Source organism: Corvus moneduloides, chromosome 8 (assembly GCF_009650955.1).
Source record: "Corvus moneduloides isolate bCorMon1 chromosome 8, bCorMon1.pri, whole genome shotgun sequence".
In the NCBI taxonomy this organism is placed as follows: Eukaryota; Metazoa; Chordata; class Aves; order Passeriformes; family Corvidae; genus Corvus; species Corvus moneduloides.
The window spans coordinates 26086321-26106028 of record NC_045483.1 but is presented as its reverse complement, the minus strand read 5'-3'; the positions used below and the strand labels follow the sequence as shown (position 1 = coordinate 26106028).

The following is a 19708-nucleotide window of genomic DNA, read 5'->3' as shown; positions in this document are numbered from 1 at the left end:
TCTTAAGTCAGACCAGCTCTGAAAACATTTTTTGTCTATAAAAGGCAATTGAGAATGAAGGTTACACAGTAAAAAATATATGTGGGCATACAGATTGGTTGGCAAAAAACATTTTTTAACATGCAACATTATAGACCCAAGCTTATCAAATTAAATTAACATTTTACCAGCATTCTTCATTTTCAGACACCATTTTGGGCAAATTAAGGACATTTTGAAATGTGATTCCTTTGTTAAGGAAGTATTGAAAGGAGTATACTAAAGGTTACAATGTCACAGAATTCTTCACAAATCTGAAAAGAATTTTACTTACGTTGTGTCTACTATTTGGTGAAGTACATCAAGAACTAAAGATAGGCAAATGTTTCTAATAGAGAAAAGGAATGGAGACTAAATCCAGATGACATGTTTGGCAGTGATGACTGGCACTGAACGGGGCTGTGGGATAGATGCAATAGGGACAGATGCACGGAATTCCCTCATCGATGCACAGCAGGAGTTTTACTGCATGTGACCTCTGGAAAAACAAATGCATTCATCCATACAGGAACATGCTATTCAACTGCAAATTGAAAAGGATCCCATATCATCATAAACAGAATATGGTGCTACCTAATACAAGTAACACATTCTATTTTTTTAAATGCTGTTTTGTCCTTTTAAATACAATATCGTTCTATCTTCTCCTAAATGTTGAGAAAGATGAAGAAAATGCAAAAGGCTTTTTCTTTCAAATGGTTTTATTCTTCATTTAATTACCCGCTCAGGGGAATAAAGCCACTACAAATTAACTGATCAAAATAAAGTTTAGTTAGTACCATATCTAAGGAACAAAGGCAACCTACTGTATTTCTGAAAGTCCTTTCACAGTGCATTGCAATATTTATTTAAATAATAATTTCTGGTGGTTAGCAAGAACTTCAAACTCAGAGGTAGAAAGTGTCAAAAAGGTGCTAAATTATAAAAATAAATACTCTGGGAAGTTTAAATTATTCTTGAGAAAGCAGAAGAGACTCATAAAACCCAGACAGCGTATTTTTAAATGAAAAATGGAAAAGTCGTGGAACAGTGAAGACATCTGTCATTCAGAATACACATCCCCTCCACTCAAATTTATTATTCTATTAGAATGTCAAAGTACCAGATAATGATCTAAAGTGAAGAGACGTAATTAAAAAAAATAGCTGGATAACTATTAAAAAATATAAACTTTTTCTTGATTGAAAATAGAGACCTACACCCACAAAAACTAATTTCCAAAGAGAAAGAGTAGTGGTATGTATATCCCAAAGAAGTTACGTATTACCCAGGAGCAGGGAAATGAAAGTGAATTAAGGACCCTTATGTTAAGGAAAGGACACTATGAGTTAGCCTCCTGTCTCAGCGATGTCTGGGGCCCACATCAGACAAATCCAGCAGCTGTAAACCCAATGTATTGGAAAGGAAAGGAAGAGCAAAAGTGGCAAAACGTGGGAAACCATATCAAAGCATCATTGGCATTCTCACCAAATGAAGATCTTGTCTTCTGAAGGAAAAAAACATCAGGAAACTGATCCTTTATCAGAGTCAGACTGTTCTGACTGCTCCTCAGCCAACATTTCATTTAATTGGAGCTACAGCTCTCCTGTGGTCATGGTCAGGCACGAGGAACTGGCAGGAACCATGAAGGAGAAGAACTCGCTTATTGGAAGGGCTGATGACACGAATTCATGTCCTTAAGCACCATGCAGTGCTCAGGAAAATGCCATGTTTAGGCAAAATGTCCATACCCAGAATGTAATTTAAGGAACCACAAGGCAGAATTTGGAAGATAGTCTATATCACTGTAAGAAAATACAAATTTCTATGGATGATTTTCAAATATTTTATTCCCATGTGTAACAGAAAATATACTCTTACTGTGTGAGGTTATTTAAAAATTAGTCACTTAAACGCAGTGATCATGGGAAAACTCTATCAGACAGGAACTTCAACATTGCTAAAGGTGAAGTAAGTCTTCAAATGCTTCCTCACATAAACAGAAATGACTCAGAAGAGAGTGGATAACTTGACAACTTTCTACCTGATTGATGCAAGCAAATGTAGAAAATTCTACTCCACTGTGGCTACTTAAAAGATCACAGAACACAGTAAATGGAAAAATATGATTGTAGTTTTGTAATCTATTATTTTGTTGTTTCTAGCAGCAACAGCTGCTTCTTGGAACAGCAAGAAAAGGATATCGGGCAATCAGTTTTGACTCAGTTCTCACAGAAAAACAGAAGCTAATTCAAAACATGAGAGTATGATGCAGCTCAGTTATGACAGAAAAGGGGGATGACAAGAAAAACAACAGCCATTTCAAAAGCTTTTCAAAAGAATTGGGAAGTTGGATGAAAAGAAAATGGAAGAGGAGAAGCCTAAGAATATAAAATGTAAGCATTTCAAATAACATTGTAATAAAACCCAGGAAGGCGTGGAGTTCTTCCTCCCCCTGAAAGGAAGAGAACACAACAGGGGAAGACAGCAAGTGAAATGACAATACATCCTTTCTAAAATAAAATCTATCCTGCGCAAATGATTCCGAAAACCAAGAGAATTTTAAAAGCTATTAGGTAAAGGCAATAAATAAAGTATTTAAGTGTATCAGTAACAGGAAGGCTATGAAAGAATCAGATGTTCTACTAAAAGATCAGGCATCAATTATGGATACTGCAGATAAATTACTTCTGTGCATTGATCTTTACTGCAGAATATGATGGAGAAACTTCTCCTACAAACTTTATATTTCCAGTAGAAACCACTTATAGAGAAAATGAAGCACTTATATAGAAGAAGCATCATGGAAAGTTTCTAGATTACTTTCTAAAGTTCATTGCAAATTCCAGGGCACTTGGCAAAAAATAAAATATAATCTGATAAAAAACCCAAAGCCATAACAAATGAATAATCAGAAACAGGTGTGAAACTATGCTTCTGACTCTCACACTGGGGCCAAGATATCCCAAAAATTTCTCTCTCCAAAGAGTTTCATAAGATTGTCTTAGTAGAAAAGACCTATAAGAATTAAACAAGTTTTGAATACAATTAAGTTATTATCTGCTTAGTAGGAAACAAGTATCAAATTTATGTTTTGCAGTTGCCTACATCATTTTTTTCATCCTAATCAGCAAGTGGCAGAGAAGTGAAAACTGAAGAGAGATACACAGAACCTGGCAAGAAACAAACAAGACACATCGGACTTCTTCTTCAAAACTTCAAAAGACATTCTGAATTCAGAGTTCTTTTCTCATTAGGTAGAATTTTAAAAGATAGAGCTGCCCTTCATGATAATTTTTTTTGAAAACCAGCATTTTGGATGAAATAATACTAAAAGGAAAATAAGAATGACGAAAGCACATTAAGGCGCACACATCCTTTCGGGGACAATTCCCTGTTCATTGAGACACAGGACAGCTTTTCAATAAGGTTCCAGGTTGGAGAAGACTCAGGTGATGAGGATGATGACAATGAAATGTTTATTCAACACAGTGCAGAGGCAGCACAGACAAAACAACAGGCTTAACTGGCTAGGAAATATTTTTTTTTGGGAAATTGATAAGATCCAGTGAAATATCCCGTCATATGCACAATTCTTTCTCTAGCCCGTATTAACTCTTTCTCTTTGGTAGTACCACCCATTCCAGGAGAATCCCTGGGAGAAACACCACAGGATCCTGTGCTGGAGAGCACAACAGGGATTGTTCCCAGACTATATCACCTGATTGTGGGCACGGCTCATCATCCTGGGGCAATTTCCTTCTTAGCTCTTCAATAATTCACCTGCTGGCAGAAGCCTTATCATAATAAATTAGGCCTAAGAGAAAGCATGCTAAATATTCCCAATACAAACAGTTCCACTGGCTTTTCCAATCTCCTGAGCTTCTAAATCTGTCTCTCTCATTTCCTCTCAGCATAAGACCTCTGCTCCCACCTCTGTTCTCCTGTTCTCTCTGGGTATTTCTGGAAGAGCTTAACTGAACAGCAGCAATGGAAGAATCAGCCCAGAACACTGAAAACAGCATTCACAATTTCACTGCAGCAGCAAAGCACAGCAGCACAGCATACATCAAAACAATGAAATGGGGAAAGACAGCTCCTGTTAGGTTTATTATGTACATTCCCTCCAAATAATACATCACTTGGGAATAACTGATACATGTCCCTATTGAAAAGGTTCTACAGAACCCATTAAAGAAATTTCTACACAGTTATGATGGTCTATACTTTGAGAACCAAATATAGCAGAATATTTTAGATTTTATACCTATTGCAAGTTGAAGTCCAATCCTACAGTTAATTTTTAAGACATGTAGTACCAAATCCTCCTCTGATCACATCTTGATTTCATGTAAAAACTCCACATATACCACGTGTTGGGTTTTTTAAGGTTTTTTTACAAAACTATCTAAAGATCTACAAATCACCCTTTTTGTGGTACCCTTCCCAGTGGTTCTGCACAATAGTTACACAATCAGCTGCTTAGCTCTATGAGAAGTCAGGCATTTCGTAGAGTTTCCCATGGTTTACAGAAAGACTACCTGGGACTTTAGAGAACTGTAAATTTTTTTTACAAATCAAGCCTGACAGAACCACTGAGAGCCATGCAAAATATAAAATATAAAAACATTGTCAAAACCCTTCCACACAGATATTAGCCCACCACTCAGTAAAAGGGGCCAGGCACGACTGTTCCAGACTAGTAGAGTTTCAATGTGTCCCATATCAGGCCACTTGCAGACTTCAGTAGTCAACTACCTGTAGGAAACAGATAATCATGTTATCAATGACTGCCTGGGAAACAGATATCCCACCTTGTGGGGTACATGCCATATACTCTGGGCATAAAAAGGATGCCAATCTCATTGTTAATATCACTGATCTATTCAGTTATTACTCCTCCTTGTTCTCAATCCATTTCATTATCCTATTTGCAATTGAAATATTCCCAGCTCTCCATTCCAAACAGCAGATTGTGCCACTTAATGGCAATTAAATGCCCTCAAGGCATTAAAAAGGCTATTACCAAAACATGTTTTTCAAACACGGGTGTAAATCATTTCGTACAGGCTTTGAAATTCATAACGAGTGAGTCCTCCATGCAAACGTGTGTGCTGGGGTCATACATCTAGGTGTTAATACAATATTTATCCTAAGTAATAACTCACGATACTAAACATTTCTCCAAAATACTGAGTACATGAACATTTTAAGATGCTTAACAGTTTCTTGCCCACCACTAGTAAGTTTCTGTGCTACAGACATTTATTTTTAAACCCTGAACCTAACAGCAGGAAAAATAAGCAAATAAAACATTTAGCAAGCTTTACACTTACCTATTTACACTCGAAACCCAAGCATATTAGTTCAAGTTACGAAAAGCTTTTCAGCTAATTCAAAAAAAGCCAACAAGCAACTCAAAGTTTGTTGATATTGGAATCGTGTTATTGGAATTTGAGAAGTGAAAAGTTATCTCCCCTCACCAGAGACACAGAAAAACCATTTGCCAATTTTTCTCCAGTTGTATTGGTTGATCTACTACAATACCTCTCCCATAAAACTTGTTTCATTCTCCATCTGAGATTCCCTCTAATAAATGCATTTTTAGTGTTAGTTTTTTTCCTTAAGAGATCAGCATAGTTACACTTCATAAAAGTCAAATATCAGCAAATGCGGAACAACAGACTAGGCTAAGCAAGTCACTCCTTTGTAACTGTTTATTTTAAATGTTAGCTAGAGCCCACTTATTCTCACTTATCTCATTGGGTTTGGATTTGGATTAGAATCCCACCTACTCAGGGAGCATTTTGAGTCTATCTATAGAAGACTACACCATACTGAAAGTGTTTCTTCCTTTTGATGTGAGATATGGCAACAATAACACTTTGGTTCGAAAATATAACAAGACAGCAATATAAAACATAGTAGTTACTAAAATTCCCAGTGACAAGTGATTATAAAGTTAAGCTGAAAAGATTTAGGTGGGGTTGTCGTAATGGCAGGCTTTGGCCTAATGAGTGTCCCAAATTCAAACCTGATTCCACTCGCTGCAGGACAAAAATAAAGAATCGCTAACTAGAGTAACTGGCTGGCTGGGGTGTCTCACAGACAGCCCTGCCCTCCTGTCAGATACAGCCCTGTCAGCTGGGGACAGATCTTGGCTATATTTGGAGATATATTTTTAAAACACCCCCCCCAAAAAAAAATAGAAGCTTCTATCCCTTCCTCTTTAGTATTTAAGTCCAATAGATTTCACTGTCAGAGAATTATTGGAAATTATCAGACACTCAAGCAACAGAACCATCAAGGATATCAGGTACTTTCTGAAATTTGAAACAAGACTTGTGAAGTATATTTCCTTCTTATGTTTTGAATATTCATTAATACACACCTCACTTCTCATCTGTACCTCTTCACCACGTCTTTATTTCACAAATAAGAAAACCTGAGCTTGAGGAAAAGGAACCACTCCTGGTCTCCTAACTTCCAGTAACCAACAGTCTCGGATCTTTTACTTTCATTGAGGTTTTAACAACTTTTTGGGATGAAGAGCACACCAACAAGCAAGCTAAACTAGTGAGAAAGAAGTCATTCTATGGAAGTTGACTGTTAGAATAGCTCTACACTGCTAAAGCCACCCTTTTTCTGGTGGAAAGGGAAAGTGAGGGTGATTTTGTTGAGCGGTAGCAGCAAAGGGCAGAGCTCCAGAGCAGGCGGTGCAGCGCCGTTTATTCACGCCTGAGCGCTGTCTCCAGAGAAGGAGCTCCACCTACGCACTACAAGCTTGCTTTTTCTGTGCCTCGAGGGAAAAGTTACTGTGTTATGTAATGTATGAAATCATTGTACAAAGTAACGAACAAAAAGGTGAAATGCTGGTAAATCTCGACTATTACGTTTGGGATCTGGGCTTTGCTAGGGTTTTTTTACGTCAGCGGATTTTCTGTAACAGCTACTGCGATTGCGTGCCACATATGTTTAATTTAATATCCTCCTGATTTCCTTTATTTAAGTTTTGATTATCCCAACCTCTATTTGTGCAGAGTTGAACTGAACTTAGAAGCTTTTAATTACCACTTTGCCATCGAAGGGTTTGACCAAGATCCGGTGATAATTAGAATAAATTCATTATGTTTGGACTCTAAATTTCTCTTAATGAAGAGTTCTCATGTAAAACATTCAGTCAAGTGCCTGTCTGTAGTCTATCCTGCTTCTTGCTGTGATTCCTACAGGACAGCTGACCACCCTACAGCTCCCCCTGAGTACTCAGTTCCACATGAGTTCCTCAGATTCTAATTCTGTTCCACAACACAAAAATATAGGAAATTTATTGTTAAGTAGTATTTGTTAGGAAAAATGTCCAAGAGTCTATGCTGTCATATAGATTGCATTCACAAACAGGATTACAAATGTGAAAAAAATATTATAATTTTAAGGAGTGTTTGAAAAATAATCTCTAATTAAATAATTCAAATGTAATGTGTCTAATTAATTAGATATAATCTTACAGTATCTTCTTAAAAGCGTTTAAAACAAAATAAGCTCCCTAATAAACCCACACTGCTTTTAAGCAGCCAAAATTCTCAGTGTGCAAATAAAACATCTCACAAGAGTTATTAATCTTTTGATCACCTAACATACCTCATCTTCACTGTAGGTATCTACCCACCATCATCTCTTTAGCAAGGAATTTTATCTCTATGCCTGTCCAATACACTTTCTTTTCTATAGGTACATCACTGACCAGTCAGGTACCCAGTTAAAATCGGAAATAAGTGTATTTTAATTATTGTAAAATTGAAATAAATATGTGTTCATGGTTCCAAATTATGCCCTGTAAACACACCAGGAATGAGGAGCTCAGTAGCTCCTCAACCTGTGTGTGTTTAGTTCATATTTATAGATCAACCTTACAGAAGCAAAGCTGTGGCTGGCCACAAATCCCCTACACCTATCAAGGTGACAGAGGACAGATTTCCAAATGTATGCAAACACAAGGTACATTCAAGCCTGGTAGTGCACCCAAATACTGAAATCCAGTAGGTGCAAGTGATCTTTTCAGCCTCCTATAAAATAACAATAACAGCACCAAACTCTTCTCCTATTAAACATATCACACACTAGCATTTCAGCTTCATATATTCAGATTAAATCCAGCCATCCAAGAACTAAAACCTGAAAGAATTCCCTATTGCAGGCAGATACTTCTAAAACCAATTCAAAATATTAAGTTACTATTCAGGCTTTTAATGTACGACTAAGTAGGGCTCTGTAAAGAACGTGTTCCAGATATGAAAAGGTATTAGAAACACTTCTTTCCCTATGTGCTTTTGTAGAGAACAGCAGGGTAGCTCATGCTGTCCCCAGGCCAGGCCAACCCAGGCACAGCTCACCTCGTCACCTCCGCTGCCCACAACCCCCCTTCCTCTCTAAGGCAAGGTGACAGCAAATGTTCAACCTCCCCAGCACCAAAGAGACTCAGAGTATCCTGTGAATGCTGCATTTTCTCTGTTGGTTTTATGATGATGAGCATCAAGGTCCTCACAGCTCAGAAGGTAATTAGTTGAGGCAAAGGTACAACCTCCTAACAGAGTGAGTAGAAAGAGAGCCCATGTGCACTAGGAAAATCTGCTGCAGAAGCAGCCTCAGCAGCAGACTGCATCATTTCACTATCATTACTTTGAGATAATCAGTGAATTTAAAAGTGTATCTATTATAAGCTCAGAAACAGCATCAATGATTACTTTCACCTGTTAAGACAGTATAACTTATAAATTGTTCTAGTTTGCAACTGGCATTTTTCTAACATTTTTTGATGAAAACTAATTACAACCAACTTCATTACACCGAGATACAGCTTATAAATAAGCAGCTGACCCTGTGAAATGTGTTGTATGCTCTATTACAATAAGTAATACAACAAAGATTGAAATCTAAAAGCAAAAGAAACACAATGTGCTTAAGGAAAATGTTATTGCTGCATGCAGTTGTGCATTGCATTTAAGCTTTCTAGTTATTACAAAAAAAAAAAAAAAAAAAAAATCAAGAGGATTGAACTTTTACCAGTATGACCATTATGTATCTGGGCCAGATTTCAGGCTAATGTGGTTTAGCTACTTATGAAATAATTATAAAAGTACCTCTACCCTTCTAAATCGGGAGCACTGACACTCATCAGAATAATCCCCTCAGTTAAGTTCCTGAACCCACTGCCCACTGAACCCTGGCAGAGCAAAGTCTGGCAGGAAAATCACCAAACCATTTCAGCGCAGCTTATCTCTGGGTTTCCAACAAAACCCCTGCTTCTCTTTTGTGAATTCATTCACAGATTGAACAAGAAAATTAATTTTCTCTCCACACAACACTACTCTTAAAAAAAAACTAAGAAAGCAACCCCTTTGGAAGAAAATTACTGGATTGTTTCTAGCAAATATTATACAATCAATTCCTAGTCAAAGCTTCTGGGATAGCTTAGTACTACTCTAATGATAACCCACTCACCACTTGTACTGTAATTCACCAGGGGAGAGGAAACAAAGATTCCCCACTTTTTTTTTAATATTCAGTGGTATTACTCAGCCACTGAGAAGGGCAGTTAGCTACAACTCTGAGGCACTCTGAACACACTACAGGAAATGCTGTTTTCCTATGCACTGAACTGGGAGATGTAAGTAAACATTAGCCTTGCAGTTAGTTTTGCAGGTTAGCAACGCTTTTCGGTACAGCTTTCTTGGCTTTGTTAAAATCTTGATCACATTCAGAAGCAGCACAGCAATCACAGGCTGGGTTGAATGTCTTCGACCCTCCTTGTCAACCCCTTGTCACTGCAGTTAAAGTAGACCACCAACACCCTTCCAGGAGAATAACACCCCTTATTTCAATCCTTGCCTTACAAGTTCTGACATCAGTGAGAATACTCAGATCTGGAAAAGAGGCTATTTGCTATTAATACTAATTTAATGGTTTGCTATTGCACAGTGCTATAGCCCCTCTGTCTGGTAACAGCCAGCAATCAAAGCTCAGTTCTTGCTGAACTAGAATCTTAAACTTTTACAGGAATGATGCTGAGAAAAGAACAATGTAGCATTTATTTCATAATTGTAGTTTCAGAAAATAAATAGATCTTAAAACACATCTTGCCATCCCTAAAGCTTTAGAAAGCATTTTCTATCTATGAGTTTCATGAAAAAGTCAATTTTGGCATACAGCAAGCTGAGAACATAATACAGAGAAAAACTACAAAAGAAGAAATATTTTCAAGAATAATGAAAAATAAAAATCAGGAAAAGAAATAATTTAAAAGTGATGTGTAAAAGGATTCCTGACCCACGTGTCTTGTGACAGTCTACAGCTAAGCAACTACAGCCCTCCAGAACACAAAGATTTTTACTACAGAACTCATTTCAGGCAAAGGGTAAACAGGATAATGGTATATTTTTCAAGGCAGTGCTAAGAACACACACAAAAAGAAAATGCTCTGATAGAAGCTCCCTTCTAATAAGCACATTTAAATGCTGGTAGCCTTTAAAAAGCTGATCTACATTTACTTACACAGTCATGTTTCATAAGCACTCACACTGACATCTAAGACAGACTAACACATTTAATCACACAGGTGTTCACGAAAATTGGCCCTGATTATGCAGATACATAACTCTACAAAAGAGAAAATGCATCACTAGCACACCCTAAAGCAGGCCTATAATGTTTGCAAAACTTGGCCATATAGCAATCTCATTATAAAAAATGGAAGACTATAAACTACTTCATTCAGCACAGCTTCTACACAGAACACTATCAGGATATTTTTTCCTCAATGCTTTACTACAAGAGTTACAAAATGTCTCTGTGAAAGGTCTGAATTTTCATACAGACTAAAATACTAATTAATTTTTCTATAAAGAGCACCTACTATGTTGCCAATATAGATGCACTGCTAATGTGCATCTTTCTTATGAGAGGAAAATACAAGTGGCAAGCGGGGATGGGACACAACTGTAGGCTCCTTAGAATTGCCAAGAGATTAATTCAAATTTTAAAAGAAAAAGAAAAGACATAAACCCAAAAACTAACAAACAAAAAGATATTAAAGTAAAAAGAGGAGACTTTGCAGGTTTCTGGGTTGATTTTACAGGTGCCAAAGCAGAATTCAGGTATTCCAAACCAAAATCTCTTTACCCAGTTATGTTTTTAAATGACAGCGAGCCTCTTCCATTCTACCTGAACTTTCCCCAGATGTTTAACTCTTGCAGAAATAAAAAAAAAATAAAATCACTCTGAGGACAAAATATAAATCAATTTGGACTTAAAAATAGGTTGCTTAACTTGATATGAAGTGAATTATCTTTGAAGCTGAATAGTTTATCTCCTACAGTCAGCAGTGAACATATCTACATCAAGGAAAAAAAGGAATCAGGAGTAATGTGTTGTAAAAAAGACCTGAAAAGGCATGGAATCCTCCTATTTAAATGCTACGTGAGAAACACAGCTTTGGAAATCCAAAATATTGGTCTTAGAGGACAGAAAGGATGGAATACTGGAAGAATTATTCTTTCTTGATTTTTTAAACATTACTGTAGTAATATTGAGCATATTGAAAAAGTTCAGAAGCAATCATTTAAACAGTTAGCAACAAGAATTTAGTTAATATACTTTTCTCTGCTATCTCCCAATTTCACCAGGAAGAGTTGATCCAATTAGGCATTTCTTCCGTGAAAAGGACATGGAAATTTACAAGTGCAGTTGCTACTTTAATTTTCCTCGTGGCTGCTTTATTCAATTTTTCCTCTTGAAGGCATTCTACTAAGGGCCCCCAGAAACCTGTGTGATACAAAACAGAAACCCGCTCAAAAAGCAGTTGCCCACCTGTGTGCGTTTACTTTCTCTGTGCTACTTAGAAGCTGCCTGAACGTTTATCCTCTGTCTTGTCCAGGTTAGAAGTGCCCTCGCTCCACCCTCACAGGGAGCTACTTTCCTCCAATGAAGATGCACTTTACTCAGTGGAATGGATTGAGTTTAGGTGTGAAGGGGAAGGTAAAAGTAAGAAAGTGGGTTTATGAGCTGTCCACCTTGGAAACTGAGTTCTGAGCAATGAGAATACACAGCCACCTCATTAAATGACACTTCCAACCTTCACCGTATTGATCTAAGAAGTAAGTCCCTTGGAGGAAGAAAACATCTCCATAACACAAAGTATTTCTTTTTTTTTCCTGTGTTTTGTCTACTCTTGTAATGCAAAACAATAATGAAAAATACTTGTACTTAATAGTAACTACAACCCCCTTCCACACAGCAGAACATAAAGGAGTTAAAAAAGTTAAAAAAGATGCACTTCAGCTTCGCATTCAGTCCAACCAGCTCCAGTGAAACCTCTGAGTTTCTTTTCTGAACCACACTGAATAGACAAGCACCAGAACCAAAGCAGCCAAAGACTGGTCCTAGAGTTACCACAGGCTTTGAGATCCTGATCCTCCTCAAAAACTGGCACTGTGCAAATGCACAAATCCGTGCTCGTATTTCATGTGTGCACGCATATGCGCACTATTGCAAAGTCGTTCAAACACAAAGAAGCTCAAAAAGAAACCACCAGGCTCAGAGACAAATAAGCCTCTGTTTTTAAACAATTTATTTATATATGCTTGTGACCAAGTCATCCCACATGATTTTACTAGGCACTTTTCCTCATGCAGCTTGTTTCCAAACAAATCACAGAAGAAATCAGCAAAACCAAACACTGGTAGTTTCAGGTACTTCCTGAAAACCATATGGGCTATGAAATTGAAAGTCAAGGCCAAATCCACAGCAATCCATGTGTTCACTGGGCTTTGCAGGGGGTTTCAAAGCAATGAGTCATATGATAAATGTACTGCAACACTAGACACAATACTATAGAGACAGGTCTTCTGCTTTAATTTTTAATTTCCATTTTCTGTGGGTTTAGAGAAACCATCGGCGTTACTTTAGCATAATCCTTTGCAATGAATCAATACTTTAATTTAATAATGGTATTCTGTTGTCAACATATAATAGATCACATAATGTCCTTGTATAGATGTAAAAAAAATACACCAAATAAAGTGCAAGGCTTTGCTTTCAGCAGTGATCACCGGTTAAACCACTGTAATGATGAACTTTACAGTCCCCAAAAGAATTTCCATCAGGGTTAAAAATCAGCATGGGATAATTTCAGCCATATCCCTTGCACTCATCACACCAGTGCTGTGCAAGCTCTTCTAGGTCATAGGATTACAAAAATGACTTTAATAAAGGGGAGAAAGAAGAAATATATATGAATAGAATCAATGTACATATCTGAGTGGGGCTTATTTGAATATTCCACTTATTTATGAATTCAGTGTTAACTGCTCTAGTCCCTAACTATAAAGAAGATTAAAAATGGAAAACAGAATTAAGCCCAGTGTCATGCAACTTAACCGAAACAGATAAAGCAAGTTATAACTGTAAAATATGAAAAAATAAAAAAATACAGTAACTTTCACTTCACTGATGTAGCTGCAAATCTGTATTTGTTATTTTTACCTTCATGGTAGCCTTCCTGTCAACAAGTATTTAAGATGGGAAACACAAATGTAATCATGCCTGTGGTACTGACTGAAGGTATGTGAATAGAAAGTAAGTGGGAATGAAGAAGAAGCAAATGCTCTTAAAACTCTCAGTTGTTTGCCTCACTATTTTTTTTTTCAATTCAATAGCTTTTGAAGCATCGAAAATGGATAGATAACTGGCATATTAATCTCAGTTAATGCTGAAGGCACATGCTTCACAGTCACGTGTGCTTCCCTCGATTCAATGACAGCTCACGCTCATCATGCGAAGTGTTTGCGATCCGTGTCATCTGCTGGCAGAACGCTTCAGAGCTCTGGGAAGAGTAGGTCTGGTTTTACTACAGTTTGGCACCTCCCACAACACCCTCCAGTTGGTGAAAACCCCGCAGTTCCATCTAAGTGTCATCCTTAATGTGAAAAAGATATTTGAGTCAGTGCAAAATAAAACAAACAGCTTTTACCAAAATGTCAGTGCTGGTAGCAGTGCATCTGCCAGATGCTTGTTACTTGAACCCATGCCGTGCATAACAAACAGTCAGAGATATGACGAGGATAAACGACTGGACCAGAAAATCTTTAGCAGGAAATCAAAGAATACTCAGACTCGCAAAAAAAGGTTGCAATTGGACTTCACAAGATATATTGATTAAGTGTTCTGTAACATCTCTTTTCTTGGTTACCATGCATTAGTTGAGCCCCACCTGCCTGACCTCAGTTCTCTGCATTAGCCTTTGGTCGTATGAACACAAGAGAAACCACAGTGCTATTTCATAGCTGAATTCACACAGGAATTCTTATAAGTCCAGTATCTCAATTTAAGGATAATAACATTACTGAAGAACCCAGAATACCATGAAAAATGCATATTGGAAAAATCAGGGCATGACTCCTTAGAAATGAAACCGATGGCTTGATAAAAATAAAACCTCACTGGCATGTTCCAGTCTGTTGGTTGATTTTTCTGATCTACAGGCTAGACTATCCTTCTAAATCAATGATTGACTTTTACACTGAGCACTGGATGAAGAGGCTTAGGCTGAAAAGACATAGTCCATACGTGATCATGGAAAACACATGCAGGAACAAGATACAGAGCGAGATTTGATGAATAAGTGGCTTTTGCTTAGTCAGAACCTGAAGGATCTTCATCAAGAACTTTCAAAACAGCTAACAGATAGCTTGACTTTGAGTGAAACACAACCAAGAATTATTGTCATTATGCACACCCACAAAAAAGAGAGATTTCACAACATCTCCTCAGATGAATACACACACAGAGAAAAGGCTTTACCAACATTTATTCAGGTGGGCAATCATCTGGCTTTCTAGAGAAATAACTCCTGATTCGCCTTCCATTTTCCTAAGACCTGTTTTAACGTGTTAAAACAATTAAATAAACTACAACATAAACCAGTATAAATAAAGACAGCTGCTTCTTTTCTTAAAAGCTGTGAAATGCTAAATAACCTATGACTCCTTCCCACATATGTGCCTTGCCAAGCCAGAGGATGACACAAGGGCGTGCACTATTTTGAAAGCTGGGGCATGAGATTCATCATGTCAGATTTGTATTCACAAGGTACAGCAGGATCCATGACTTTCATTTCAATAGCAGCTGGAACAACGGGCACAGAAGGAACATGCAGCTCAACCTGGGAAATTAGAATGAATTTGTTTTTTAAAAAATTCCCTTTCTTGCTGAGAGCTATTAGTGGCAGACGCAGATGCTTGCTTTGGGGTCACACCATGTCAGCAGTTCACAGCACAAACACTGCATTTCTCCTGTCTCTCCCCTCAGTGGATACTGCAGCCTTGGAGAATTTTACATGTATCCTTAGAGATGCTTAAATGTATCAGGAGAGTACAGCTGTAGGCTTTAAAAAAATGTTCATATGCCCTACAAATTCAAATCCTTTTTTATGTAATCTATTTAATCTTCCATTAATGATAATCTCTGCTATCAATGTGCCCAAACAGGGTCAATTTCTGCTGGATTTGCACTTCTTGCATTTCCATCCTATAACCGAGCTGCATTTAATGAAGGGAAACACCCTGCTGTAAAAGGTATTAGCAGCCTCTCTGAAACAAAAAATAGTTGGGAAGCTCTGCACCTGCCAGGAACATTTCATGATTGTGGTTTTTCTTCTTCCTTTGTGTGTCTTGCATGGAGGAGAGTCCTGTCAGCTGAACATTATTTATTAATCAGGATATTCCTGATATATCTTGTAAGGAGACAGCCTAGAGGGGCGGAAATTGCTGTGCATTTCTCTTACATACCCAACGAGACAGAAAGGGGAGAAAGGAAGGGATTGCAAGGGTGCATTTATACCCCGACAGATCCCACCCGGCAAGCCCAGGCAGATACACGCACAGATCACAGCAGCTCGAAGAACCATGTAGCATATCTGGTTCACACAAGGATTGAAAATAGAGACATGGGTTGAAAATCTGGCTTCATTTGCTGTTTTGTTTTTGAGAAGTGCCCTATACAGCTTCCTACACCTGAGTGAAACAGGTTGGGTTCAGCTTCACAAAAGATTTTCCTTCTGGTAACTTCCGACTACCTTAGGTTGTACCTACAGAATATGCAGGCTTGGACGCACCTGTAAGGGCTGCTTCTCCCTCAATTACTGTGACAGAGACAGGAGAAACAAGTTACTGCCTTGTTAGCTCTTCTGATTTAGTGATAGTTTTATTCGTAATCATTCCCAGACATCCGCCACCTGCACACCCACCCACCCACACACATCCAATTTGCTGTTCTTCTCCCAATTTTGTCAATTCACAAGATCAGCTTGCGCTGCCTATACTCTCTGCCCCAGTGCTTATCAGCAAACAGATTTAATAGACAAAATAAAGTTCATATTGCTTTCTAACAAAATCCTCCAGCAGAATACCCCTACATTAGCATACAAAAGGGGAGCCCTGGGCTGTAAAAGCGATTCAATTGAACTGACGTTTCCAGCAGCAGCAACTAAGAGTTAATGGAGGACACCCGGCTTTTCACTTCCTCTACTGCATCCAAGAAAGCACAGAAGAATACTACAACACAGTATAATTGAGCATTTCACTAAATAGCATCGCACAGAAGTTCTTTTGGCAAGGACTGCATTTGTCCTAAGTAACCTCTATGAGAAGCTGAAAGTTGATGCACCCAAGCGAATTTTCAGCTTTAGCCCGAATCCTTAGGTTTGTGCTTGGGAGGGTGGGAAGAACCAGCCACCAAGCATCAATCGGAGAACTAGCCCCCTCCTCTGCTTAAAAAAAACCCAGTCAGTTACGGCAACGCGGTGCTGTGTCTACACACGGGAGCCGGCAAAGCGCTGGGATGGCTCTGCACATCCGCGGGGTGCCCCGGGCTCCTTCCTGGCGGAGCTGGCAGCAGCTCCTTCAGGAGCCGGGCACTGGGACGGAGAGAGCATCCCTGCGGAGCCCGCCCTCGTTTCAAGGGAGACGAGTGTGCGGGAAACCAAACTCCGTCACCAGCAGAGAAGCACATGCACAATCCACCCCGCACCTGCTGAAGACCACTCTCCACACTGCCCCTTCTGGGGGGTCATCACTAGTCCCTCTCGCTCAGATACCTCCCAGTATCTCCTAAGTACCTTTCGCAGACCAGCCTGGAGGAGGAAAGGGGGGAGGGGGTCTGCATCCTTCCTAAATCCACAACGAAAAGCAGTCTCCTCAAATGGCTGCTCCTGCCTCACCATCCATCACACAAGCAGGGAACTTGCCGGGGGTAAAAAGGGGGCGCAAGCAGGGAAGGGAGTAAGAAGCGCAAACTTCGGAGCTCGCCGGCCTCCCGCATGGCAGCAACAGCACGGGAAAGACAGGGCCACCACCTCCGACCGACGCATCGCCCCGGCCCGACCCCGCCGGCGCTCGGCCAGCGCCGGCTCTGGACGGGGCGAGGCGCGCACCGGGCAGTCCGAGGGCGCGGGGCGGCCGGCGACACTTACGGGTTTTGGGGGTCGTGCTCGCCTCCGGCGTGGTGGTGGTCGACTCCTGGAAGGGAGACAAGGTCCAGGACGGCGCCGAGTCGTGGACGTAGATCTTGTAGGAGGAGGTAGCGTGTGCCGCAGTGGGCCAGGCGGGCAGCGGCGGGGTGCTGGGGGCGGCGGGCGGCGGCCGGACGCCGCGGCCGGCGGTGCCGGGGGGGCCGCTGGCGGGCGGTGCCGTGTGCGGCGACACGGGGTGCCTGGCCGCGGTGGGCCGCGGGCCGCCCCGCGCGGGGCCGCGGGTGCCGGGGGGCCGCGGGGGAGCCCGGCTCATGGTGGTGAGGCGGGGGCTGACACGGCTGGGCGGCCGCGGCGTGGCGGCGGCGGTGGTCTCCGCGCCGCGGGGGGGGGCGGTGGGCTTGGAGAGAAAGAAGGGGTCCTGCCCCACGCCCTTGGCGTCCATCAGCTCGGTGGGGACGTACTCCTTGACGGAGCCCACCACGATCCACTTGAGCAGCATGAGGCTGAGCCCCAGACCGATGAAGCCGATGAAGAGGGGTACCACGCACAGCCACGTCTGCTGCCGGTTCCAGACGATGCAGTCGCTGCAGCGCAGCTCCCGCGGCGGCCCCCCGGCCCCATCCCCACCCGGGCCCCCCGCCGCAGCCGCCGCCTCCGCCGCCCCGGGCGCCGCGGCGCCGGCAGCCCCCTCGCTCATCCTAGGGGCCGTCCGCAGCGCCGCCGCGGCCCCGGGGCATCAGCGCGCCGCGGCTGCCGGCGGCATGCGGCGGAGGGGAGCGCGGTGCGGAGCGGAGCGGGCGGCGGGAGCGCCCCGCTCAGTCACGCCGCCGGCACGGCATGCCCCGCGCCGCGCCGCCCCGCGCAGCCTCCCGCGGCCGCGGAGTCAGCGGGACGGCCGCGCCATCCGCCGGGCGCCCGCCTCTAGCGCTGCTCGCTGCAGCCTCGTCGCTTTTCTTCTTGTCCCTCCGCTACAAGGTTTTTCTTTTCTTTTTCTTTTCCTTTTTTTTTTTCTTTTTTTTTTTTTTTTTTCCCCGGGTAATAAGTCGCAGGGATCAGCCTCCTCGGTTTATTTATTTTTTATCCCAAGCGTGCGGCTCCGGCGACGGGCAGGTACATTCCTTCACATTCACGCACCTTCTCGCCTTTCCTCTCCCCTCGGGGCTGGGGGATCCTTTCTTTCCGTCTTTCCTTCCTTCCTTCCCTCCCCCGCCCGCTCGGCTCGTGCCTATGCCCGGCCGCGGCGCAGCAGCATCCCTCGGCGGCTCCGCGGGGAGGCGGCGGCGCGGCGCAGCGCACCCGCCACTCCGCGGCCCCGCGGCCAACCCGCGGCCGGCGCCGGGCCAGGGAGGCCGATCCGCGGGCGGGGCCCGGGGCAGGAGGCACGGCTCGGCACGGCTCCGCGCAGCTCCTCCGCGCCCGCGCTAAGTCCGGCCCGGCATCAAAACTCCGGCGAGGATTCCCGAAAAAAAAAAAAATTGAAAATTAAATAATCCACCCACACGCAAAAATAAAAATTAAGGTGAAACCCTGGAGGGAGGCGGCAATGACCCAGTCGGCAAAAAAAATATACGGATCCGGCAAGTAAATGGGCACGCAAAGGCAGCTCCTGCCAAGCTTGCAGCTTCGGCTCGATTGTGTATTCCTCTGGCAGCGCCGCGGAGGCAGGCGAGCGCGCACCGAGCAAGGCGCCTCCCACCAAAGCCTAATGGTGGTTTCTTAATGCGCACAAGATAAATAAATGATCCAGGCAAACCCCTCGGGAGGGTGTATGCTACGGCAAACGGAGCCTAGGAAAGAAAGGAAGGGAAGGAAAAAGGAAAGAAAAGAAAAAGAAAAGACAAAGGGGCGGGGGTGCGGGGGGGGGGCGAAGCTCCCGAACCCTTCGTGTGGTAGCGATCCAATAGGCTGGTGCTGCATATCAGAAAAGACCTGTGTGCAGGGGAGCGGCGAGGGAGTGCGTGCGCGGCGGAGGTGGAGACACCGTCCGAGAGGGAGCGCGGCCACGGCCAGGGGCTCAGGACAGAGGCTCTGCCACCTTGATGCTACCCGACAGGTACCAATTGGCAGAATTTTGTTGCTCTTGTTTCTAATGGGATTCGCTAAAGAAAAACAAACAAACAAAATACCCAACAACCCCCCACACACTTGCAACAAAAGGACAGTTCTTTT

At 42.0% G+C, this 19708-nt stretch overlaps 1 protein-coding gene across 1 annotated transcript in view; it reads right to left on the bottom strand.

Moving 5' to 3' along the window:
* Positions 1-18236, bottom strand: part of NRG3 (neuregulin 3) — a 363094-nt gene extending 344858 nt beyond the window's left edge. The window contains exon 1 of the mRNA XM_032115875.1: positions 17540-18236. Coding sequence (XP_031971766.1) covers positions 17540-18236 — 697 coding nt within the window. The remainder of the gene's footprint in view (positions 1-17539) is intronic.
* Between the last annotated feature and the right edge of the window lie 1472 nt (positions 18237-19708).